This window comes from Monopterus albus, unplaced genomic scaffold (assembly GCF_001952655.1).
Source record: "Monopterus albus unplaced genomic scaffold, M_albus_1.0 scaffold58.1, whole genome shotgun sequence".
NCBI classification, from domain to species: domain Eukaryota; kingdom Metazoa; phylum Chordata; class Actinopteri; order Synbranchiformes; family Synbranchidae; genus Monopterus; species Monopterus albus.
In genome coordinates this window covers 514,678-534,393 of record NW_018127938.1, presented here as the reverse complement: position 1 = coordinate 534,393, position 19,716 = coordinate 514,678, and the positions used below count along the sequence as shown (strand labels likewise).

Below are 19,716 nucleotides of genomic sequence, written 5' to 3'. Positions count from 1 at the left end.
CTAATTTTGTGAAATACTGGATTTGGGTTTTTTTTTTTGTCTTTAATCCATAATCATCAAAATTGAAACAAATAAAGGCTTGAAATATTTCACTTTGTGTGTAGTGAACTAATATAACATACAAGTTTCACTTTTTGAAACAAATTATTGAAATAAATGGACTTTTCCTCGATATTCTAATTTTTTGGCACATACCTGTAATGACATAGCTTTACGACAGTCATCACGACACCTTATATCAGCTTTACGACTGTTTTGGAGTGTGCTAAAAAAAATGGATTAGGGTTTAGACGTACAGTTCTAACCCAGTCAGGTTTAGTACCCCTGTCTTCACTTTTTCCTTATTTATACGTTAGCAGAGTGCTACAAATTATAAAGCTAGTAACCCCAACACAATGTCAGAAGACAAGAAGTCCAGTTCTTTAGGTTTCTTTTCGAGCTACGACGATTTGAGCGACAGCAGCGACTCAGATGAGGAGGGAGAAAGTCGGAAGAAGCAAACGGGAACAGATGCTCAGGGAAGCGGGGCTCTGTCCTTCCAACACGGGGTCAAGCGAACAGCCGGTGGAGCTGCTTTACCCAGACCAGACGAGCTGTTCAGCTCCGTGTCCAAGCCCGCTTTTCTCTACAACCCACTGAACAAACAGATAGACTGGGACAGTCTGACTGTTAAAGCTCCCGAAGAGGTAAAAATCAAAGTAGCTACATAGCTAACGTTAGCGACTGTGTTACAGCACCCGAGTTCACACAGAAAACATGTTTTAGGGAAAAAAGTGAAGATATTGTAATGACCCCTGGCGTGGAGGAGATACACTAGCTACACTGGTACAGCTAAACTAGCTAGCAGGGCGCTGGCACCTATGCTGATCTTGGTTAGCGATTATTCCAGGCCCCATACACCGCACGACTCTGGATATCACCTGGGCGTGTTTTTTTACAATTACCACAATGCAACACTGCTTTCTCTGTCATTTATTTAGAACTCCCATGATGCACCTCTGAACAATGGCACTTCCCCCAGGGTCAGTCTCACACATACAAGCCAAACGAACGGTCCAAAACACAGCACAGCAATTAACTTAGTAAAACATCGTCAGATAACACACCAGCATAAGTCAGCAACACTAACACATAACAACAATGGGGTAACACATAAGAACACTTTAACTATAATTTTATAACTGCCCTCTCTATTTACTGAACTCCCATGATGCACCTCTGCATCATGCAGCTGCCACCAGACCCCCCCAATGGCTGATGTGGATCGTCACAATATTGTAGGGAGATTCACACTAATAACCACGTCAACAAGTTAGTAATTCCCACTGCTCTTGACCGGTCTGTTTACTTATCCGCAGCATGACCGGACAGGGGGCCTCCACTGAATCCCACTAATATTTCAGCTTTATTAGTTCATTATTTTAACATACAACTAAATTAGCAACTGTATGACAGTGTCAAAAAAGTAAAAATGGACTTTATTGCAGAACATTTATATTGGATTGCATTTGACTGTACGGGTGTACCTAATAATCTGAAGGCAATGTTGAGTTAGCAACTATCTGCAGTTTTTATTTTTTACTAAGAGCTCAGATTAACATTTTTTATTTTGTATTAGTTTCTATAATCCAGTTTTCCCACTTTCTGCTTTTTATTACTTGAAGCCTGCCCGAGAATTTAAGCCCTGGAAAACAAATGCTGTGCCCCCACCTGAAAGCTACGCTGCAGAACCAGAGAAGAAGAAGGGTCCTCCTCCAGGTATGGACATGGCTATAAAGTGGTCCAATGTGTATGAAGACAATGGGGAAGATGCGCCAAAGCCGTACACTGGACATGCCCAGTTCCTACCTGCAGAGGAGCAAGTGTCTGAATCAGGTTAGTCCTGCAGGGTAAAGTCAGTGGGGCAAAGTCAGTGGGGCATATGAATAAACTTTTCCCCATTATTATCACACCAGTTCTTTGACAGTACTACACTACAGCAGCTTACTCCTCGGTGTCATTGAGCATGTTTAGAATATTTGCTATAATTGTTTGAGGGAATGTCCCAGGCAGCACACCTATTTAAACACATTTATTGTCTTGGACATGGTTAATACACACTAACCCTAAACCCATGGAAATATAGCGCACCACTCCACCCATCTTTGAGCCACAAAATTAACAATCATGAGACTTGTGTTTACTCCACTTTCCACTTTGTCTGAAAAATCAGTATTTTTCATTCTCCTCTATCAACCACCACTACGTCCCCTCCCCTGGTGATCAGATGACGAGTCTGAGAAGCCAGCTCTGTCGGCCAAGAAACGTCGGGTGGAAACTTTCCAGCAGAAGGAGAAGAGGAAGCGGGACTTGGGGCAAGCCACCTCTGACAAGAATTTTGTGGAGGAGGAGAAGAGAATCCTCAGGCAAAATATCGAGTGAGACTCAAACTGCATTGGAACAGATTCATTTTATAAGTTCATTTTAGCTGAGGACGTCCACAGACATTAGCACAATGATCAAGTAGGTTGTACGCTGCACTCAGCCGTTTTACCCATTCAGGTATGTCGTTGTAATGTAATTTGCAGTATTAGAATATTTGTTTAGTTTTCAAATGACTGTCTGCACACTTGAAAGATAAGTGTAATGTTGTGTTTAACATAACATCATATCATTGAGGCATCAGACATTGATTATCTGACAGTCCCAGTTGGAAAATGTAACCCAGGGGATCCTGATTCTGGCAAACCCTGTGTTGTCTATTCCAAGGTTAAGGCAAATAATAGTGCTTTACCATCTGGGTCTAGTTTTTGGCCATCATTATGTTTTTTTTGTTTGTTTTGTTTTTTCTTCTTTCCCCATTGACTTTTTACTGACAAGTCACTGGGATGATGACATATTACCAGGCACAGGTTTAGACTGTGCACAGAGCACTGGGAATGAACCAAACAGTTGAACGAACAGTTTGGTTCCACTTTGCTCTCACCTTCACTTCACTTCCAACACTGTGGCTTAGACAACAGGGTGCTGTCGACTTGTTTAATTCTGACTGGTCTTGTCTCTGCATCCCTGTATCAGTGTAAAATTATCATAACCAATAGAAAAGAAGGCCAAAACTAAAAAAAACAAATATATTCTGCCTTTTTAAAAATTACTTAAAAAACTATGACATCTGGCTGTGGTGGTTTACCTGGATTGTGTTTGTGGTTTATTTTATACTAAATATCTAATCACCACTGGACTGTGGTGCTCGTGTTAATGCAGTGACTTTCTTGTAAAAATGTGATTGTAGTGACTCTAAATCTGTGGAAATTGCCATTTTTCACAGTAGATATTTTGACTTATAGTAGGAAAAGCATGTTAGCTTTAATGACATAAAGATGAGACTGTTCTTTTGCCGATAAGTCATGACAGTGCACCAGCATGCACAGTGTCAGAATAATGAAACCAAGGCAGCTAAATGGATTTCAGCCATCATTCATTTTACTATTTACTCCTGTGTTTTTCCTGCTGTGACATGTCAGAATGTGTTCAGTGAAAAAAATCCTGTTACTATTTAAAGACGTGCTTGTTCTTCCTGCTTATGGAAACTAGATGGAGCCCTTAAACTACACAGTAATTCACTTCCTTCATGTTTATGGATAAAGTTGGATGCACTTTGTGGAAATGCTGGCTCCCCAAATCACAACGCGTCTGTGTATATAAGTAGCATTTCTGAGGAAGATGATGCTGATGTTCTGTTTGGAAGAGTTTCTCACTTATCTTGAGATACTTGACACATACAGACTGTTTATTCATTCTAATGTACTTTGTATTAAACATTTTCCTTTTGTTTTGAAATCCTCTATCTACATGTTTAGTATTGATCCAGAATATTATTGGCACACTGTACTCTGTCATGCTGTTCATTTAGTGTAGTCTGTAAACTGAGAATTTTATAGTTTTCTTTTCAGATGTTATTCATCATAAACCACACAGGCAATAAAACATATTTTACTGGACAACTGCTGTTCTGCTACTGTTCATTTAAAGTACTTATTTAGATGCAAATGAACAGTTGAACTACACTTGAAATCAGTTTGTCTCAAATTATGAAATTATTAGCAACAAGACCAAGCTGTGTTGATCACAATGTAGAACTAAGCCTTAAAATGTTATAACTGTTAGAACTTATATAATAAAGTATAGATATCTACAGCAAAGTAATTATTTAGATTTCTTTGTGTATTGGAGCAAATATAATTATTTTTTAAGCCAAGAAAAAGAGAAGTTCCCACTTTGCAACAGTTTGCTGATCAGAAGAATTCCTGGCTCATCTGTCATCGTGGGTTGACATGAACTAGTGGTAAATATGCTTCTGATAAAATTCTGGCCTCCAGGTATGCGCCTGGCCTTGTCTGAAATGCGTACTTGCTCCTGCACAACAGTGGCAGCAGATTTTATCAGCCATATTTACAAACAACTCTTAATTTTGCACTTTCTGCATAAGCAGTGACCAGCAAATCTCAGTGTCAGGCTTTTTATTGGGAATTTCCCTGAAAATGGTTGTTTTACAGTCCCTGTTCTCAGAACCATGAGCTTTGTTTTGTGTATTTTGTCTGTACGTCTGTACAAAATTTCATAGCAATCCCTGCAATAGTTGCTGAGATATTTCAGCCTGAACCACAGTTTTGGTCCAATCGACCAACAGACTGATGCTGCCATCCAGCTGCCATGTGCTAATGTGGCTAAAACGAGAACTATGCTGCATACTCTCTCCAGCAGTCGAGGACACAGGCTCCATGTCAACACACTCACTGGCTTGTTGACTTTTCTACAATCTTCACTCATTCTTGGATGTTTTCTAGAGGCAAACAGTTGCTTTTCACACCAGCAGTGTGGCCCATGGTGTGAAACAGGTGCTTAGCAGAAAAGAAAACCTCTATGGTGCTGGAGACAAACGGACTCATCTCCTTAACTTGCGATTTGCACTTGCATTTCAGATTAGAAGCATATTGAGAGTTTTAATCAGTGTATGGTTTTGTGGTGAAATCAATGACATGATCAAAATGACTGCTTGGCTTTGAGCTGCCCATGTTCTTTAAACCACAGGTTCTTCTCTCTTGGCCTCACTGAACTCTGAATGGGATTTTCCAAACGATGGCCAGACGGTAACATAATATTGTAATTTACAGTAGCATTGTGGTACCAGCCACTGATTGCAGCTGAATATTTCCAAAAGCCCCCCCCCCCATTTGAAGTCAGTGTGCCAGTTTCATTTCTCTACACCACTCAAGAACATCTGTAAAGTTGCTTTAGATCTTCAAAAATGACCACGTCACTCAGTTTTATGTCAAGTAATGATTATAGCCGCAATTCAACAATGTAGGACTGGAAATAACAATTTACAAAAGTTGTTTTTTTCTCACAAACTAAAACAAAAAACATTCAATCTCATTGTTTATTTTAATATTTTTCTGGTGCACACCCATTTATATGTCCATTTCATTAATTAATGACCTTCTATAAAACATCTAACCTCTGGTGGTATTTATTTGCAAACATAATTTCCTTTGCATTCATTACACTTGTTTTGGCTCTTGATTTATTTATTATTATTTATATTTGTGGACCTGCCTGCATCAGTGGAGACTCTTATAGTCAAAATATGGGCCTGTTATACAGTTAATGACTAGAACCACATGAATGCCAGCAAAACAGAATATGAGATTTTGTATAAAGAACACCATGCACCATGTTCGTTTTTGGTTCTGAAGACATTCTGCTACTTCTTACACAAACTTCTTTTCAGCCTGACTACATGATGAATGCGCTCAGAGGAAGGAATGTTCCTTTGCAGTTCAGAGAACAGTAGCAACAATAACTGTCTGACCTCTTGTCATGCTAAACATGTCAGAGGTTGTCTGCTGATAATGACATGAAGCAGACAGCCCAGGCTTTCTGTGCATGTGCATTTGTCAGAAATCAGCCAGTGGCAGTCAGCTAACCTGGCTGCTGCTCAGTAATGCAGGAGGTACTCTCTGTGTGAATTCTGTTATCTTGAGCCTTGTCCTGTGTTTTGCCTGGTTAGGTTTAAGTTGGAACAGCGAGTTGTGTAAGTCTGCACTCAGATTCTCTCCTCAGTTCACATGTGCATGGCTCCAACCTGAAGCTTTTAGTTGCTCAAGAACAAAGTGCCAACATTTGCTGATTACAGCTTTTTCAATGTGAGGGTTTCCTGCTTTTTTGTGTAGTTTGTGTTTTGGACTGTTGACAACAAACAAACAAGCAATTTAAAGAAACCGTAAGTGAAATGAGACATTTTACTTATAGTTTTTACATAAATAATAGTTAAAAATTGTTTATTAATTAATGAAGAAATTAAATAATGTTTCTGTAATAACTGGAAATATAATAAACCCACCCTTAGTTTATATGAACTTATATATTATCTGTCTGTTCTGTGATTTTATTTATTTTCCAGTGCAATGAAACTGAAAATGAAAATATACAACAAATGAATCAATAATGATAATGACCTCTGTCCTTTCTGGAATCATTTACCCTAAAATTAGTGAGTGCTTTACTTTCATGTCCTCAGTTTTACAGCTTCTGTTAGATATGTTTAGGATTCTTATTGGGAACAAAAGTTAAAGCAGTAAATGAGTGAAGAAGGGAATTTCAACATCATACCAAAGTCAAGGATGGATCAAATATCATTTTCCTGGCTTTGGCTGCTTAGTGTAACTTCTCTGAGTCAGACTCTGAGTGTGAGAAAGACTTTATTCCAGATGCTACAGCTAATAAGGTCTTATTTGGTTTTTATTTTTCCAGTGTGTCTTTATACAACATGCACAGATGTTGCAACCAAACTGAGCAAACTGAATATGCATGTTAATATCTCTGCTATCTCACCCAGGTTTATATGTGTTGAGATAAGAGCTTATTTGGATTCCAGACAGGAGGATCTGTTTGCTCACACCATTGTAAATACTAATGTTTACACCAGTGAGTCCACTGATATTGGCCTTATATTATTTTTAATATATTATTATTATGCCGCAGAGTTTTAGAGTTTTATTGTCTTCCCTGATGAGAATTTACTTCTGGAAGTCAAAGTGTTTGTATTTTTACATCAACTGTATTGACAGTATCACAAATTTGTGTGTAGAAAATGATATTGTTTAAAACTTAACTGATACACCACAACTTTAACAGCGCGTGAATACAAATGCAGTGAGGCCCAACAAGAATTACTTTTAGATTTTTTTTTATGGTAAAATATGACTGAATGGCTACGACAATAATCTGACTCTGTGGAACATAAGGCAGCAGGCGCTTGGCAACGCTGCTCTGACAGGGATCGTCCATTCTAATTTATACCCTGAGAAAGGCTTGTGTCCAAGGAAATAAATTTAGCTGCGGTTTGTGCTGAGAAAAAGGGAAGGCCCATAAACGGCCCGGGACAGAGGGAACACTAGAGACAGAGAAAGGGAACAATGGGCAGCCATCAGGAGGAGAGCCCCAACAGCTGCAAAGCCCCATATCCTAACACACACCCACATGCACTTGAAAACATGCACCCACATACACATTTATGTCCTCTCTCTACTTTCTTTTCTCTCTCTCTGTTACGCACACATGTGCACAGTTTTCTTCATCATACACTGTTTGGCCTGGCCATCTGAAAGGGGGCCAACTAAGCAGATGTTCTGCCACTTCCGTCCATCCTAGCGGGCACAAGCAAATAAAAGAAAAGAGCAGAGATGAGAGGCAAACTTTTTCTTGAGTCAGCACAGAGAGCAGCTCATATCAAGTGCTTATTTTGTGTTCATTTAGATACTCAATAACATATTGGGTGTATTTTTTTAATTAAATTGTGTTTATACAACTTTGTTCAATAGTGTGCTGGCAGTAGATGCAAGATTTGTATCCAAGACATCTGGGTAGAAGAGCCTAGTGAGCTAAAAGTAATAGATAAAATGCAAAGGTATCCAAACAAAATAAATAAATCGAGAAGTCAGAAACCAAGTCTAAACATAGCTCCAGGATCATCACATTTTATAGGCTCACCATCGTAGCTTTTAAAGCTCTTATAGCTGTCAAACTGATTAAATGGAATGAAAAGTATACTAATAAAAAGGAATGACATTTGCCTCAGAAATGAATAGCATGAAATGCAAGTGCTCAAGTGAAGCATAAGTACCTCAAAATTGCTCTTAAGTACACGACTTGAGTTATACTGTTACATAGGTGCTTGCAACCCTGTTTTCTGTTGCCGTACAAACACACACACTACACTGCATAACCCAAGATCACATTTTCAGGCATGCAAAACATTTACCATTATGAGAATTGCACTAAAACATGTTATTTGTTCAAAGGAGAGCCTGTTCATGCCTTGCAATGAGTGTGCAGAACAACTGCATCACTTCTGTGCCATTCAAAGGTTGGCGCCCTTTCTGATGCATCACCCTCTCATCTCCCCATCGCTCTCCCTTTTTCTCTTTTTCCCACACAAACACACACCATGAAGCCTGCAGGTTTTGACCTGTAAATAACTGCCCAGACAGGGTCTAGTCAGTCAGTCGGGGAGGCAGGCTGAGGCGTCGGGGCCTATATGGCTCCTGCAGAGCAATAACAGATGCTTATCGTGTTTTACTGAAGGTAGTGGTGGTAGTAGGGGATTGAATGTGGAACGCTGGGGCCCTGTCAATGAATGGCTCTGACAATATATGCCTTCAATCATGGATAGACATTGTACTGTAGAAAAAAGGCACCTCTATGCCAGGGAGATTATAATGGATTCAGTCAGTGTGTGTGTGCTTTTAAAGAGGGAGGTATACAGAGTGTATGTGCACTCATACACCCACTGCAGCTTTTCAGCAGCTCATCCTCCTGCACATTCCAAGTAGAGGCATCAGCAAACAAATGGCTTAAGGTTAAAGGGAAGTATTCCATTCCTTTCTCAGTGGCGTCTGCCTCTCTCAGAGCCTTGGGCTGTGCTGCGAGCAGGGACAGGGGTTAGACGCAGGGCCAAAGAGGAGAGGATTACTCAAGATGTACTTAAGATAAAACTGTCAGCAGTGATCCATCATGTGACAGGCTGTGCTTTTGGGCTGGATAAAAAATAGTCTTCATGTGACAATGAAGCTATGAAGCAAAAGTCCTCATCACATACACAGTCCTGCTCATTTGTGAAGAGGTATCAGTGCGAGCTGGGAGGTGGGAGCTTATCTCCATCCTCTTTTTTTGTTTCTTTCATAAAGTCCCCTGACACGAGAGTTGCTTTTCCCGCTGTTTGCGGCAACGCCTTCACAGCTACCAGTGAAGGTGATAATTTGAAGTCCTGGCTCACTGCTCTCCAGCTGAATTTAATTCAAATTTCAGGGACAAATATGTGTTGAATTTCAATAGAGAGACTGGAGCTGCAGTTCACATACCTATATGTGCAGGTTCATCCTCGTATAAGACTTACAAGATGGCATTTATGCACCTATATTACAAAAAATGAAGCAGGGGCATGATATTTGGAGCCATCCTCATGCTTTATAATCTTATAATGTTGACTCCAGTAGCAGAATGTAACTGAGACTACTTACTCTGCATTCATCTAATCATTAATTAAATCATTTAAATTAAAATAGCTGCACATTAATTTTTTGAAAAATTGAATAATAGATTTTACAATACATTTTTTCAGCCCTAGTAAAATACTGTCAGTTTATGAGTGAGATGCACATATTCATTGATTTTCTTTTTAGAGTTTCATCCTTTAATATAACACTTTGCTTCACCTCTGACCTTTTGGAAAAGAGCTACCTGGACCAAAATGAAATGTTAAACATCACATTCATTTCATGCAATAGGCTGTCATCTAAGTTTCCAACCAAACTCAGCTTAGTTGTAGGCCACATTCCGTGGTTTTAAAGGGTTCAGGCAACTTTCTCCAAATAATTAAAAGCCCTGAACTTTGAACCATGAAAATATGCCAAATATCTGAGCTGCAAACACGAGAAGGTATGGTGAGGCGCTAAAGAGAAAGGAAGAGAGGGAGGGAGGGAGACAAAGTGGTGTGTGGAGCAGAGAGGGAGGGAGGGAAACGAAGTGCGTGTGTGGTGCAGGGAGGGAGGGAGGGAGAGAGAGAGATGTGGTGCAGTTGAACAGTGTAATCCAGGAGTGAGTTAGACGACAGACCGGAGGTGACAGCGGAGAATGGAGAGGAGCAGGTCCGCCCGGCGAGCTTTCACCGCGGCGAGCGAGGAGATCCCACCCGGTCCCTTCTTTTTGGAGCCGGTGCGCTGAGAGAAACTGAGAGGAATTGACAGGGGGCAACAAAAAGGAATGGCTGATCCTCTGCGGAGGACTTTATTAGCGAAACTCCGGGGGAAGAAATCCAAGAAAGGAGCGAGTGTCGGCGGTGGATACGGCTCTCCTGCTGCCGAGGCGAACTGGGGCCGAGAAGGTAAAGAAAAAGTTTTGCAAACGCAGCGAGACTGCGACGAGGCTTCCCCGGTAGCTTTGCTCTCAAGGCTGGACTGCACGACCGAGAGAATGAGCACGTACGAGAATTGTGTTGACGGGGCGATGGTGCAAACAGGGGGGGTGATAACAGTCCGAGAGAGTTGCGCAGCGGAGTTGTCCGGCGCACGTTCACAGGAGCAGAGCAGCGGGGGTAGGGTTCGAATTAATGAGGAGCTACTGGGGGTCTCACTTCAAAGAGACGTGCAGTTTGGGGGACATGTGTTTAGGGAGGGAGATAGGATCCAACAGGGAACCAGCTCCGCTGACAAAATAGCAGGCTCGCAGGTCCACAGAAATCACTTCGTCTCGGTCCCGCGGCAGTGCAGCATCGGGGATTCAATCGGGTTTGGAGACAATTCAGATCACGTTTTATACCGAGCACGATTAGAGCCGCATACCGGGGTCGGTCAGGTTACTAGTGGTGACAGTGAGGGGACAGAGCCCAGACACAGAGGACACTCCCGGCATATGGCACGCTGTGGAGTGGCTGTACACGAACACAACGCCAACCTGGCTTTTGACAACAGCCCAAATTTGGAGACAATCTCACTAAATTGTGCTGCACTTGTGGATCCAAACTGTATGACAAGAAACGCTGAAGAAAACATTTTAATCAGAGCTATTGAGAGTTACGGGCCCAACTATGCAGCTGACATTAGAGGTACTGCAGGCGGTCTGCAGAGCCCGGCGGTTTTCCCCACAGAGTTCGAAATATGCGACATTACCGGGACATCCCTGTGCGCCACAGAGGGGCCACTTAGATACCCTTTAGACAAGGAAGATGAAGATTATTATGACAATGAAATTCTGCCCTTTTATGAAACTATTAGAGCAAAACGTGATAGTGACAGGGCAGAACTAACTCAGTCGGCTCAGGATAAAGAACAGCTTGATGATGGTAACAGTGCTCAGGAAACAGACCGGCTTAGAAACCAGCTGAAAGAAGCATATTACCTCCTTATTAATGCTATGAATGATATCAGCCTGGATGTCCAGCAGATTAATAGTGGTTTAACTGAGCAGCAGGCCACCTCCTCTTGCAGTAGCCACTCCAGGGATAGTTTGTGCTCTAGGTTGTCTGCTAAAAACATGGACAGTGACTCCTGGTCCTCAGGAGGAGAGCGCAGCCCTCAGCAGGTGTCTGACACTGACTCACTCCTGCTCTGCTTCAGTGGGAACCTTGACTCAGGGCTCAAAAGCAGGCTGAATAGTAAGAGTATGGTGAACCTGACCTTGGCCAAGATAAGGCCCAGATTACCTCGCTCGGCTAGTGATGGAGCTATAAGGTATCCAGGTGGACCCTCCGTTTGTATTCAGGCCTCTGAAAAACAGAGTCCAGAAATCCACTATGATAAAAGGGCTACAGAGATAAAAGAGGCTGATGGAGCTATAGTTAGAGGTGTGGGCGAGCTGTCAGACCACAATGCCATCAGCAGTGATGAGCTGCTACAAGGTGCTGGTGGTAAGGAGGAATGTGGTGGGCAGCTCAACGACAGCAGCGGCTCAGTCAGCAGTCTCACATGTTCTTCGGACAGCAATGCTGATACACCCACAAATCATGGTCACGGCACCAAGCAGGACCTGAATGGAGTCCGAGTGCACGGGACTGACTCAGTCAACAAGGGCCACGGCGTCACTGTAAACAAGATGCAAGAGTGGATGCACAAGGGCCGGTTGCTGTCTTCAGAGATGAAGCAGCGCATTGAGGGCTTGTCTTTGCCCCATGGCGGAGGCCAAAACCAGGACCGGTCCTGTCCACAGGCTACTCTCACAGGGTCTAAACCAGGATCCCAGACATCCAGCCATCGGGGTAAATCTGTCAAGGCCAAATCACCTACAGTCAAGTCACCGCAACAGCAGCCAGGTAGGAAAGCTACACAAAGTGGCCTCAACTCCTGTGGATCCTTTACAATCAGAGACCTCTCACCCTCCTTCCTCCCATCTGATTATTGTCATCCTCCTCCACTCACAGTAAACTCCATCTGGTGGCAGTCCACCCTGCACTCCTCCTCTTCTGGATGCAAAGCAAAGGGACGAGACAGCTCAGACCTCCTTGCTTTCCTTCTAAGACTCTCTAACTGGTGGCGGGTTCTTTCCTTAACACTTATTTAGGTGCATTTTAACACCGAATTAATAGCACATCAGGTTGTATGTCAGACCACTCACAGTGTAGTTCAGTAACAACTAACTCACTCTCCTTTACTAGTTGCAGCAATGTTCTGTGTAGTGTCGGTGGTGGGGTTTGTGTGTATGTGTGTGTAAGTGATGTTTGATTATGTTAAAATGCCATTTTTTATGACTTTCTCCCATTGTTCATTTTACAATGTGTGGAAATACGAAAACATCTGTATCATGAATCATCCACAGTAACCGATTACACACATTTGTTTGAATGTGTCATGATTACATACTTAGCCAGTTTAGGTGTTTTAAGATCAAATAAAATGTGTGATGGGGATAAACTGTGATGCAAATGGGTCTAAACTGCAGTGGAAGAACAATCTCACCATGAGGTTTATTTAGTAGCTTTCCTGGAGCTTTCAGTCTTACCACCCAGTCTTTCTCCTGATGGACTTCTCCCAGTTTTCCTTATAATTGTAAATGTTCAAATTTAATTTTTCTGGACACCTTGAAGACTTTTCATCCATGTTGGCTTAAAAGTTGAGGCTGAGCGTTCACAATTAAACTCAGAAAGAGTAGTTGACTAAGCATATTTACTCACTTTAATAGCATTTACAGAAGTGTTTGCTTTACACCAGCCTTGCTGTGATGGAAAGTGGGCTGATTGCACACTTCACATACTTCCTGAGTCACAGTTTTATTGGTTTTAGTATACACGTTTTCCAAATGAAATGCACATTTTGTTCATGCTGACCTGATTTGACTCCAGATGAGGCAGGGAGCCAGTTAGGATCCGATAACTGTGGAAAACTTTGTATTGACATCTGTTTGAGAAGATGTAGAAATGTGCTCACTTTGTATGGATCAGCAGCATTATTGCCAGCTCTTTTTATTCTACTACACATCTGCTCTCTAGTATTTTTGTATGCATTAAGTTCCCTCTGTGTGCTTATGAGCATGCTACTTCTGAGCAGGTCTGGTGTTCTGTAAGTTTTCCATGTGTACAGGCTGTGGTTGACAGCGTGGGCTTCACTACTAGAAGTAGATTCTGATCCATGATCCTGCTGAGCTGAAGGCCTGTGTTTGATTTCCAACCATCTCTGCTATATTTTAGTAATAATAATGATAGCGCTTTTCTTGATATTCATTTCATAGGTCTCTTTCACTGCTTGATTCTCATTTTTTTCCCCATTTTGTTCAGTTTTCCTCTCAGTCCCCACTGAACTTTTCCACACATGTGGCCAGAGGAATCCAAGGCAAGAAAGAAGCCACATTTTCTGCGGTGGTGGTGTGTGCATGCATGCATGTGTATTTTGTGTCAGAATGTCAGGGGGCTGCGTTGTGATGTTGCCATCCTCCTTAGCCATTTGCTCTGGACAGCTCCATTGTAACTTGCATTTTAAGAGGCTTGGGATCAAATATTTAGGATGCCATTCCTGTCACTTAATTTGTTTGCGTTGTGCCACTTAATTCCTCACCGTGAGTGAACAAAATGAAGGTTGATCATTAAAAAAGGAAATGCCAAAGTTCTCAGAAGCGCTAGTGAATTGCTTGGCCTGAAGCTCTTTATTGAGTTTATGGGTCTTCTGTTAATTTATGCAAATATTTATGTATTTCGGAGTTTCTAAAAATAAGCCTGTTCCTTCCCCAGAGTGTTAGTTGGAAATTAAACTTCAGTGTGTACTCATAGGACAACATATTGGATTAATTAGACTGGAGCTAATTTATTTCTGTTTTGATTTGTCCTTTAATTATGGTGTAAAAACAATCATCTTGATTATCACCCACAGCTGAGAATGTTGCACCCTATATATAGGCATTGCGTACATGAACATGCATATGCAAATTTCCTTATGCACATGTATTGTACTGTATTGGCAGTTGGAGGATTTATAGTTTTGTTGTGCAGTGGCGTAGTCTTGGCAAGCCGACAACAGCTAAACTGAGGAGGGTTGTCAGTCAAGCCTGATTTGGTGACTGTGTCGGAGACACCACAAACAGAGGCAGTCGACTCCTAGAGACAAATATTCTTTCTTTTTAATAGTCTCAAACTAAGAGAACAGTTGTCCTTAGTCTACATGACTGGAAATACTGACCACTTTAGAACAGAGAAAAAAATTGAAAAAAAATCTATCTGGACAAAACAACCTTTAAAAGATGTTTGACATTTTGGAACATAGATGTATGCAATTTCTAGTGGAAAGTTAGATGAGAAGATCAATACCAGTCCCTTGCCTGGCTATTAAATATGAAGCCACTAGCTGTTAGCTTATCATAAAGACTGCAAATACAGGTTTGGCCCCAGTTCACCCCACGTTTCCACTCTTTATGCTAAGCTAAGCTAAGCTGCTAGCTGTAGTTACCACACAAACATGACAGTGGTATCTATCTTCTCATCTAACTGCAAAAAAAAGCAAATAAGATTATTTCCTAGAATGTCCAACAAGTCCTCTAAAGAGGACACACACCATGTATGAGGTAAAGACAGGATTTGGTTCAGGTTTACGGTGTATTGCTCAACAGTATGATTTCATTAATTCCTGCTTGCTCAGTCGATTCAAAGAAAGTGGAGGTGTAATGCAATCCTCCTCGACTGCTGTCAAGTCATGTCAGAACAAAGTGGTATTTAGCGTCTGCACTGTGCCAAAGACTTGTTACTAAGTTTTTTTCTTTTCACATAAACACACATGGCCAGTGGTAGTGGTACAGTAATTTGTCTTGTCTGGTCTGTCTGCGTTGGACAGATTTATGGAGGATGGCACCTCTAATGACAGATGAGGTGATGGAGGACAAACATGAGGCATCAGAGTTCATACCAGGATGGTTTATGAGATACACGAGTCACTTGATGTCTGCAGAGAGCGTGGGGCAAACATTAGCAACTTGCTTAGCACATTTAAATGACTGATTAGCAGTAAAACCAACTGGTGGCAGTTTACACTGTGTCTATTAGCCTTTTTTATATTGTCCCTTCTTGAAGCATTGTTGTTAGTTTTTGTTTTTAACAGACACAATGAAACGGGACAGAATAGTCACTGGAAGAGCCACAACATTGAGAAGAATTTGGGTTTCAAGCCAACATATTAAGGAGGAAGTGGTATTATATTATCGGGATGCGCTGCCAAGGTTCTTCACTGAGGTGCAAGTGTTGACATGTGATGCAACCCTGTATGATCTCAGCTCTGCTCTGGTGTAAAAAGAAAAATCTACATTGAGAATCTGAATTACCATATGAATGAGTGTCAACAGGAATGTATGGCACATTGCAAAAGATTCCCTCTGGAGGGGAGCCTGAGACTCTGTACACACAACAAAGTGTTGTCTGTATGGAGGAGAAAACTAGCTAGTGTGTGTGCTGCACTTACCCAAAGCAGAGCCTCTATGACACTAAAGAAATTCAGGAAAAAACCTATGGGAAAGAGCATAAAGTGTTTTGTCTTTGAGGAGAAAAAGACAGTCACTGTGAAGATTTAGACATGAATATACTAATTTGGTTAATTGTCAGGCTCACAGGTTCATACCAGAACATCCAGGAAATTGTTTTCTTTATAAGTTTGCATTCCTTTCTGCACCTCAGACAAACCCATAACATTCCCTATGCACTTCTCCCTCACTCCCATAAAGTCTTTTTTTCTCTGATGTGCTCTGGTCATCTGTTACCTTCAGGTCAGGGCTGTGACCTGGAGGACAAATCTGAGGCATTGGTATGGAAGACATCCTCTTTCAGCCACCACAACTCAGATGCAGGCTGTGTTTGCTCTCTGACAGAAGTTTTCATTGACTGGGTCTTCTCATTTCCTCTGTATTGTGTTAACATGAGTTTAATGGGTGCTGCATGCTGGTTACTGGTCTCTTATTTTAAATAACAAGTTAAAGTTGCAGCATACCGGTGGGCAAAAATAAAAATTCAAATGAAGAAAACAGTCAGGCCTTTAATAAAAATTCTTTCTCCTGTTTTTCAAGAAGTTCTGTTCTAAACGATATTCAGCTGTTTTTCAATATCTAGTTCTTAAATGCTCCTATTAGACCAGGCTTGTCTTGTAAAAACCTCTCTCTAACTACAGTGTATGTTGCAGTTTAAAGATGATGTTTTAGGAAACAGACCCCCGGAGAAACAAAAATTGTCTGCTACAGTCATATTTCATGTCAAGTAGATGAGAAATACTGACATCCTGATGTAACTGTGTACAGTGAAAATGGCTGAAATTGCAGTCAAAGCAGGGCCCTGCTGTCTCTCTAGAAAAGTGTTACTACTGTGAAGGAGTATGACAGCGGCGAGGCTGTAAATCTTGAGCTGTGGTCTGGAATGCTGCTCATGTCAGAACACGCCTTCTCTTCCAGTTATGAAAGACCCCTGCAACAAGACGGTACGCTGACAACAACTCCATGCACAACCGTCTCGCATTACCAGACTGAGCATTGGTAGCATGGTCTACAGTCTGGGGTTGGTCCTTAAATCTTTACCCTTTCTTTGAAGTACTTCTTCAGTAACCTTTATCATGCTTGTTTAACACTTTCAATAACCCCACCTTTTGCCCAGTGTCAACTGGAATGTCAGCTAGAAAAGCTGAAACCCTAGCAGATTGTCTGCCAGCTTGGGCCTACACATTAACTTGTGAGACCCAGCACAGCTCTAGAAACAGACCTTTCTCCTTCAGTTCACAGTCTGTACATGCTACAACTACTTAGCTACTGGTCCTCAAACACAACATTAACTCCTAACATTAATGCAAACATGCTGCTGGTTCAAGTCACCCAAACACATAAGGAGCAATACCAAAAGATGTGCTTTATATCCTGGCAGCACGGTGGTCTGAATTAAAATGAAATGGATGACAAGAGGCTAAGATTGGTTATGTCTTTGTCTTTCAGGCGGTTAGTTGTATTTTCACCGTGGCCATTAGAATTGCCTTAAAAGTGGCCTCTGTTAGCAACTGAAAGCTGTTTTATGTACCATGGGGGTCTTACACAATCAGCTGGAACAGAGAGGAATGGCTTCCCTAATGCAATCAGTTTCATCCCACTTTATACCATAGCTGTCATACGTCTATTTTGGGGAAAAAAGTCAAGCAGCAAAGTATAGGAATAGTTTGAGACTTGGTTTGTTGTGAGAGGAACCACACACTCAGTGTTTATAGGATGTTGGGGCACTGGAGATGGCCACAGTTCTTAGAGGGTATGTGTTCAGTGGTAAAGTTGCTTTGTAAAGTTGCTTTGTAGCTCACAGGAAAGCTGAGAGAAGCTGACTGACTTCCTGGGAAAGGTAAATCCCAGTGGAGCCCTCTGCTCTTTGTTTGACTTTCAGGAAGCAAAAAGTATCTTAGTCTCAATCAACTGGGTAGAGGTTATGTAATTGGAAACCATGTGATTTCTAATATACTTCAGTTCTCTTCTCCTGGACTGCTCTGGATTAGTAATAAAAAAAAAACAAAAGCCTGTTGTGGTTTATTCTGACTCATTCATATAGTCACATGTGCCGGATGCTCTGTTTTAAATTTCTATTTCATAAAGCGGAAATATTCCCACCTTTATAATTTGGTTGCTGTAGCCTGGTGAGCATAAAAACACATTTCCTCGAGGAAAGGAGAAGTTGTCATTATAGCATGTGGAGGGGCTCGTCTGGGAGCTGCTGAGGATCAAAACAGTCTTTTACACGAGCTTGCTGTACATGTTCAAGCACGACCCTGCCCTCAGTGCCTCGCTCTCCTTGTCACACACACACACACACACACACACACACACACACAAATGTACTGTAGTTGTTTTTCTCTGGCTGCATCTGCTCATAAGCTCTTGTAAAGAATAAAAGCAGGTCAGAGGATTTTCTGTATAGAAAACACCTATAAATGCATCAATACACTCAAACCCATTCACCATCTCTATTATTTATCCTTTTAACTGTGCATATCGCCACTGGCTGCACTTATCGTCAGCCCCTTCACATGCATCCCCTCCCCACTCTAGACTATTTTCACAGCTGTAATGCCAGTGGTTTCTCAGTCTCGTTTTCCAAGTTGCTCTGATGGAAGATGTGTGTACTCAATCTCTCCATCTCCCTGTGATCTCCTTTTGAATTCAGAGCCCAGAGTCTCTGTTTTCAAAAGGCAGAATGAGAGAGGAAAACTCTATAAAACCAAATGGCATGATTCGGTATTTCCACACCTGTGGTTTCCTGATACAGATGTTTTTTCAACTTGGTGGGACACAAATGGTCTTAAACATCAGATTCTGTAATACAGCTCAGCTCACTGCCTTACTCATGATGATTCTCATGATGATAATTGACTTTTTTATGTCAATCAAAGATTTTATAGTGTCTCCCAGCCTGAAGCTGTAACTGTCACATTGTTCTGTTCTTCATCGCTCCCTCAGCCTTCATTGAGAATGTCCAGACCCCCTATGTTAACGGCCGGGAGGTGGGTAGGATCAATGAGTCTTCATCATGGAGGCCACCGCTCACCACCATCACTGTCTCCAAGAAGCGCAACTGGCTGCAGCAGAGCTCCATTGGGAAGACCCATTGCACCAAGGATGAGCTGCAGGGAATGGTGGGAGCTGAGGAGGATGGCAGCCAGGGCTGCCACCAGCCTCCTCCTCCTCCCAGTCCCTCCCCAGACCACCTGAGGCCTCCAGGCAGAGCACCTCCACGCCCGGTGCGCCTGCAGCTGCCTCAGGTTAGCCGCTGGATCTCTCTCTGTTCACAAAGAGGAGTTTAAAATGGAACACTAACTTTCATAGGGTAAAAACTAGAATTTCTACTTTTTCAGGGGATTATTTGTTGCACACGTTCTTTGTCAGGCACAGTAACTTTCTGGAATCCCTGCTAGTTATGTGGCAACCTCTTGGTGATAACAAGTAGTGCTACAAATTGATGGCGGTGCAGTGGTTACCTCATAGTAAGAAGGTTTCACGTTCAAATGCTGATTTTGCATCTTCTCCCTCTGCTAGTGTGGGTTTCTTCTGAGTACGTACTCTAGCTTTCACCCACAGTCCAAATCCACACACTAGATTGAGTGGTGACTAAATTACTCACAGGTATATGCAGGGGCGCCGCTAGCGGTTTTGGGCCCTATGAAAAAATTTGAAGTTGGGCCCTCTACCCACAGACTGAGG

At 41.9% G+C, this 19,716-nt stretch overlaps 2 protein-coding genes across 2 annotated transcripts in view; both read left to right on the top strand.

Annotated features, from left to right (window-relative positions):
• The first annotated feature begins 214 nt into the window (after positions 1 to 214).
• cunh1orf52 (chromosome unknown C1orf52 homolog) lies at positions 215 to 4,058 on the top strand. Its single transcript, XM_020602715.1, has 3 exons — positions 215 to 686; positions 1,665 to 1,875; positions 2,267 to 4,058. Exons 1-3 carry the CDS (start codon positions 396 to 398, stop codon positions 2,419 to 2,421), a joined length of 657 nt encoding a protein of 218 aa, XP_020458371.1. The 5' UTR covers positions 215 to 395; the 3' UTR covers positions 2,422 to 4,058.
• Positions 4,059 to 10,131: 6,073 nt separating this feature from the next.
• The window catches only part of syde2 (synapse defective 1, Rho GTPase, homolog 2 (C. elegans)), a 45,244-nt gene continuing 35,659 nt past the window's right edge, over positions 10,132 to 19,716 (top strand). The window contains exons 1-2 of the mRNA XM_020602697.1: positions 10,132 to 12,346; positions 18,976 to 19,277. Of these exons, the coding sequence (XP_020458353.1) occupies positions 10,303 to 12,346; positions 18,976 to 19,277 (2,346 nt within the window). The 5' untranslated portion in view covers positions 10,132 to 10,302. The remainder of the gene's footprint in view (positions 12,347 to 18,975; positions 19,278 to 19,716) is intronic.

What these genes read in the sequence shown, in the direction of transcription:
- cunh1orf52 (XM_020602715.1), top strand. Translation starts at nt 396, where the DNA reads ATGTCAGAAGACAAGAAGTCCAGTTCTTTAGGTTTCTTTTCGAGCTAC. An exon ending in CTGTTAAAGCTCCCGAAGAG is followed by an intron (nt 687 to 1,664) that starts GTAAAAATCAAA and finishes TATTACTTGAAG; the next exon opens with CCTGCCCGAGAATTTAAGCC. An exon ending in GGAGCAAGTGTCTGAATCAG is followed by an intron (nt 1,876 to 2,266) that starts GTTAGTCCTGCA and finishes CCTGGTGATCAG; the next exon opens with ATGACGAGTCTGAGAAGCCA.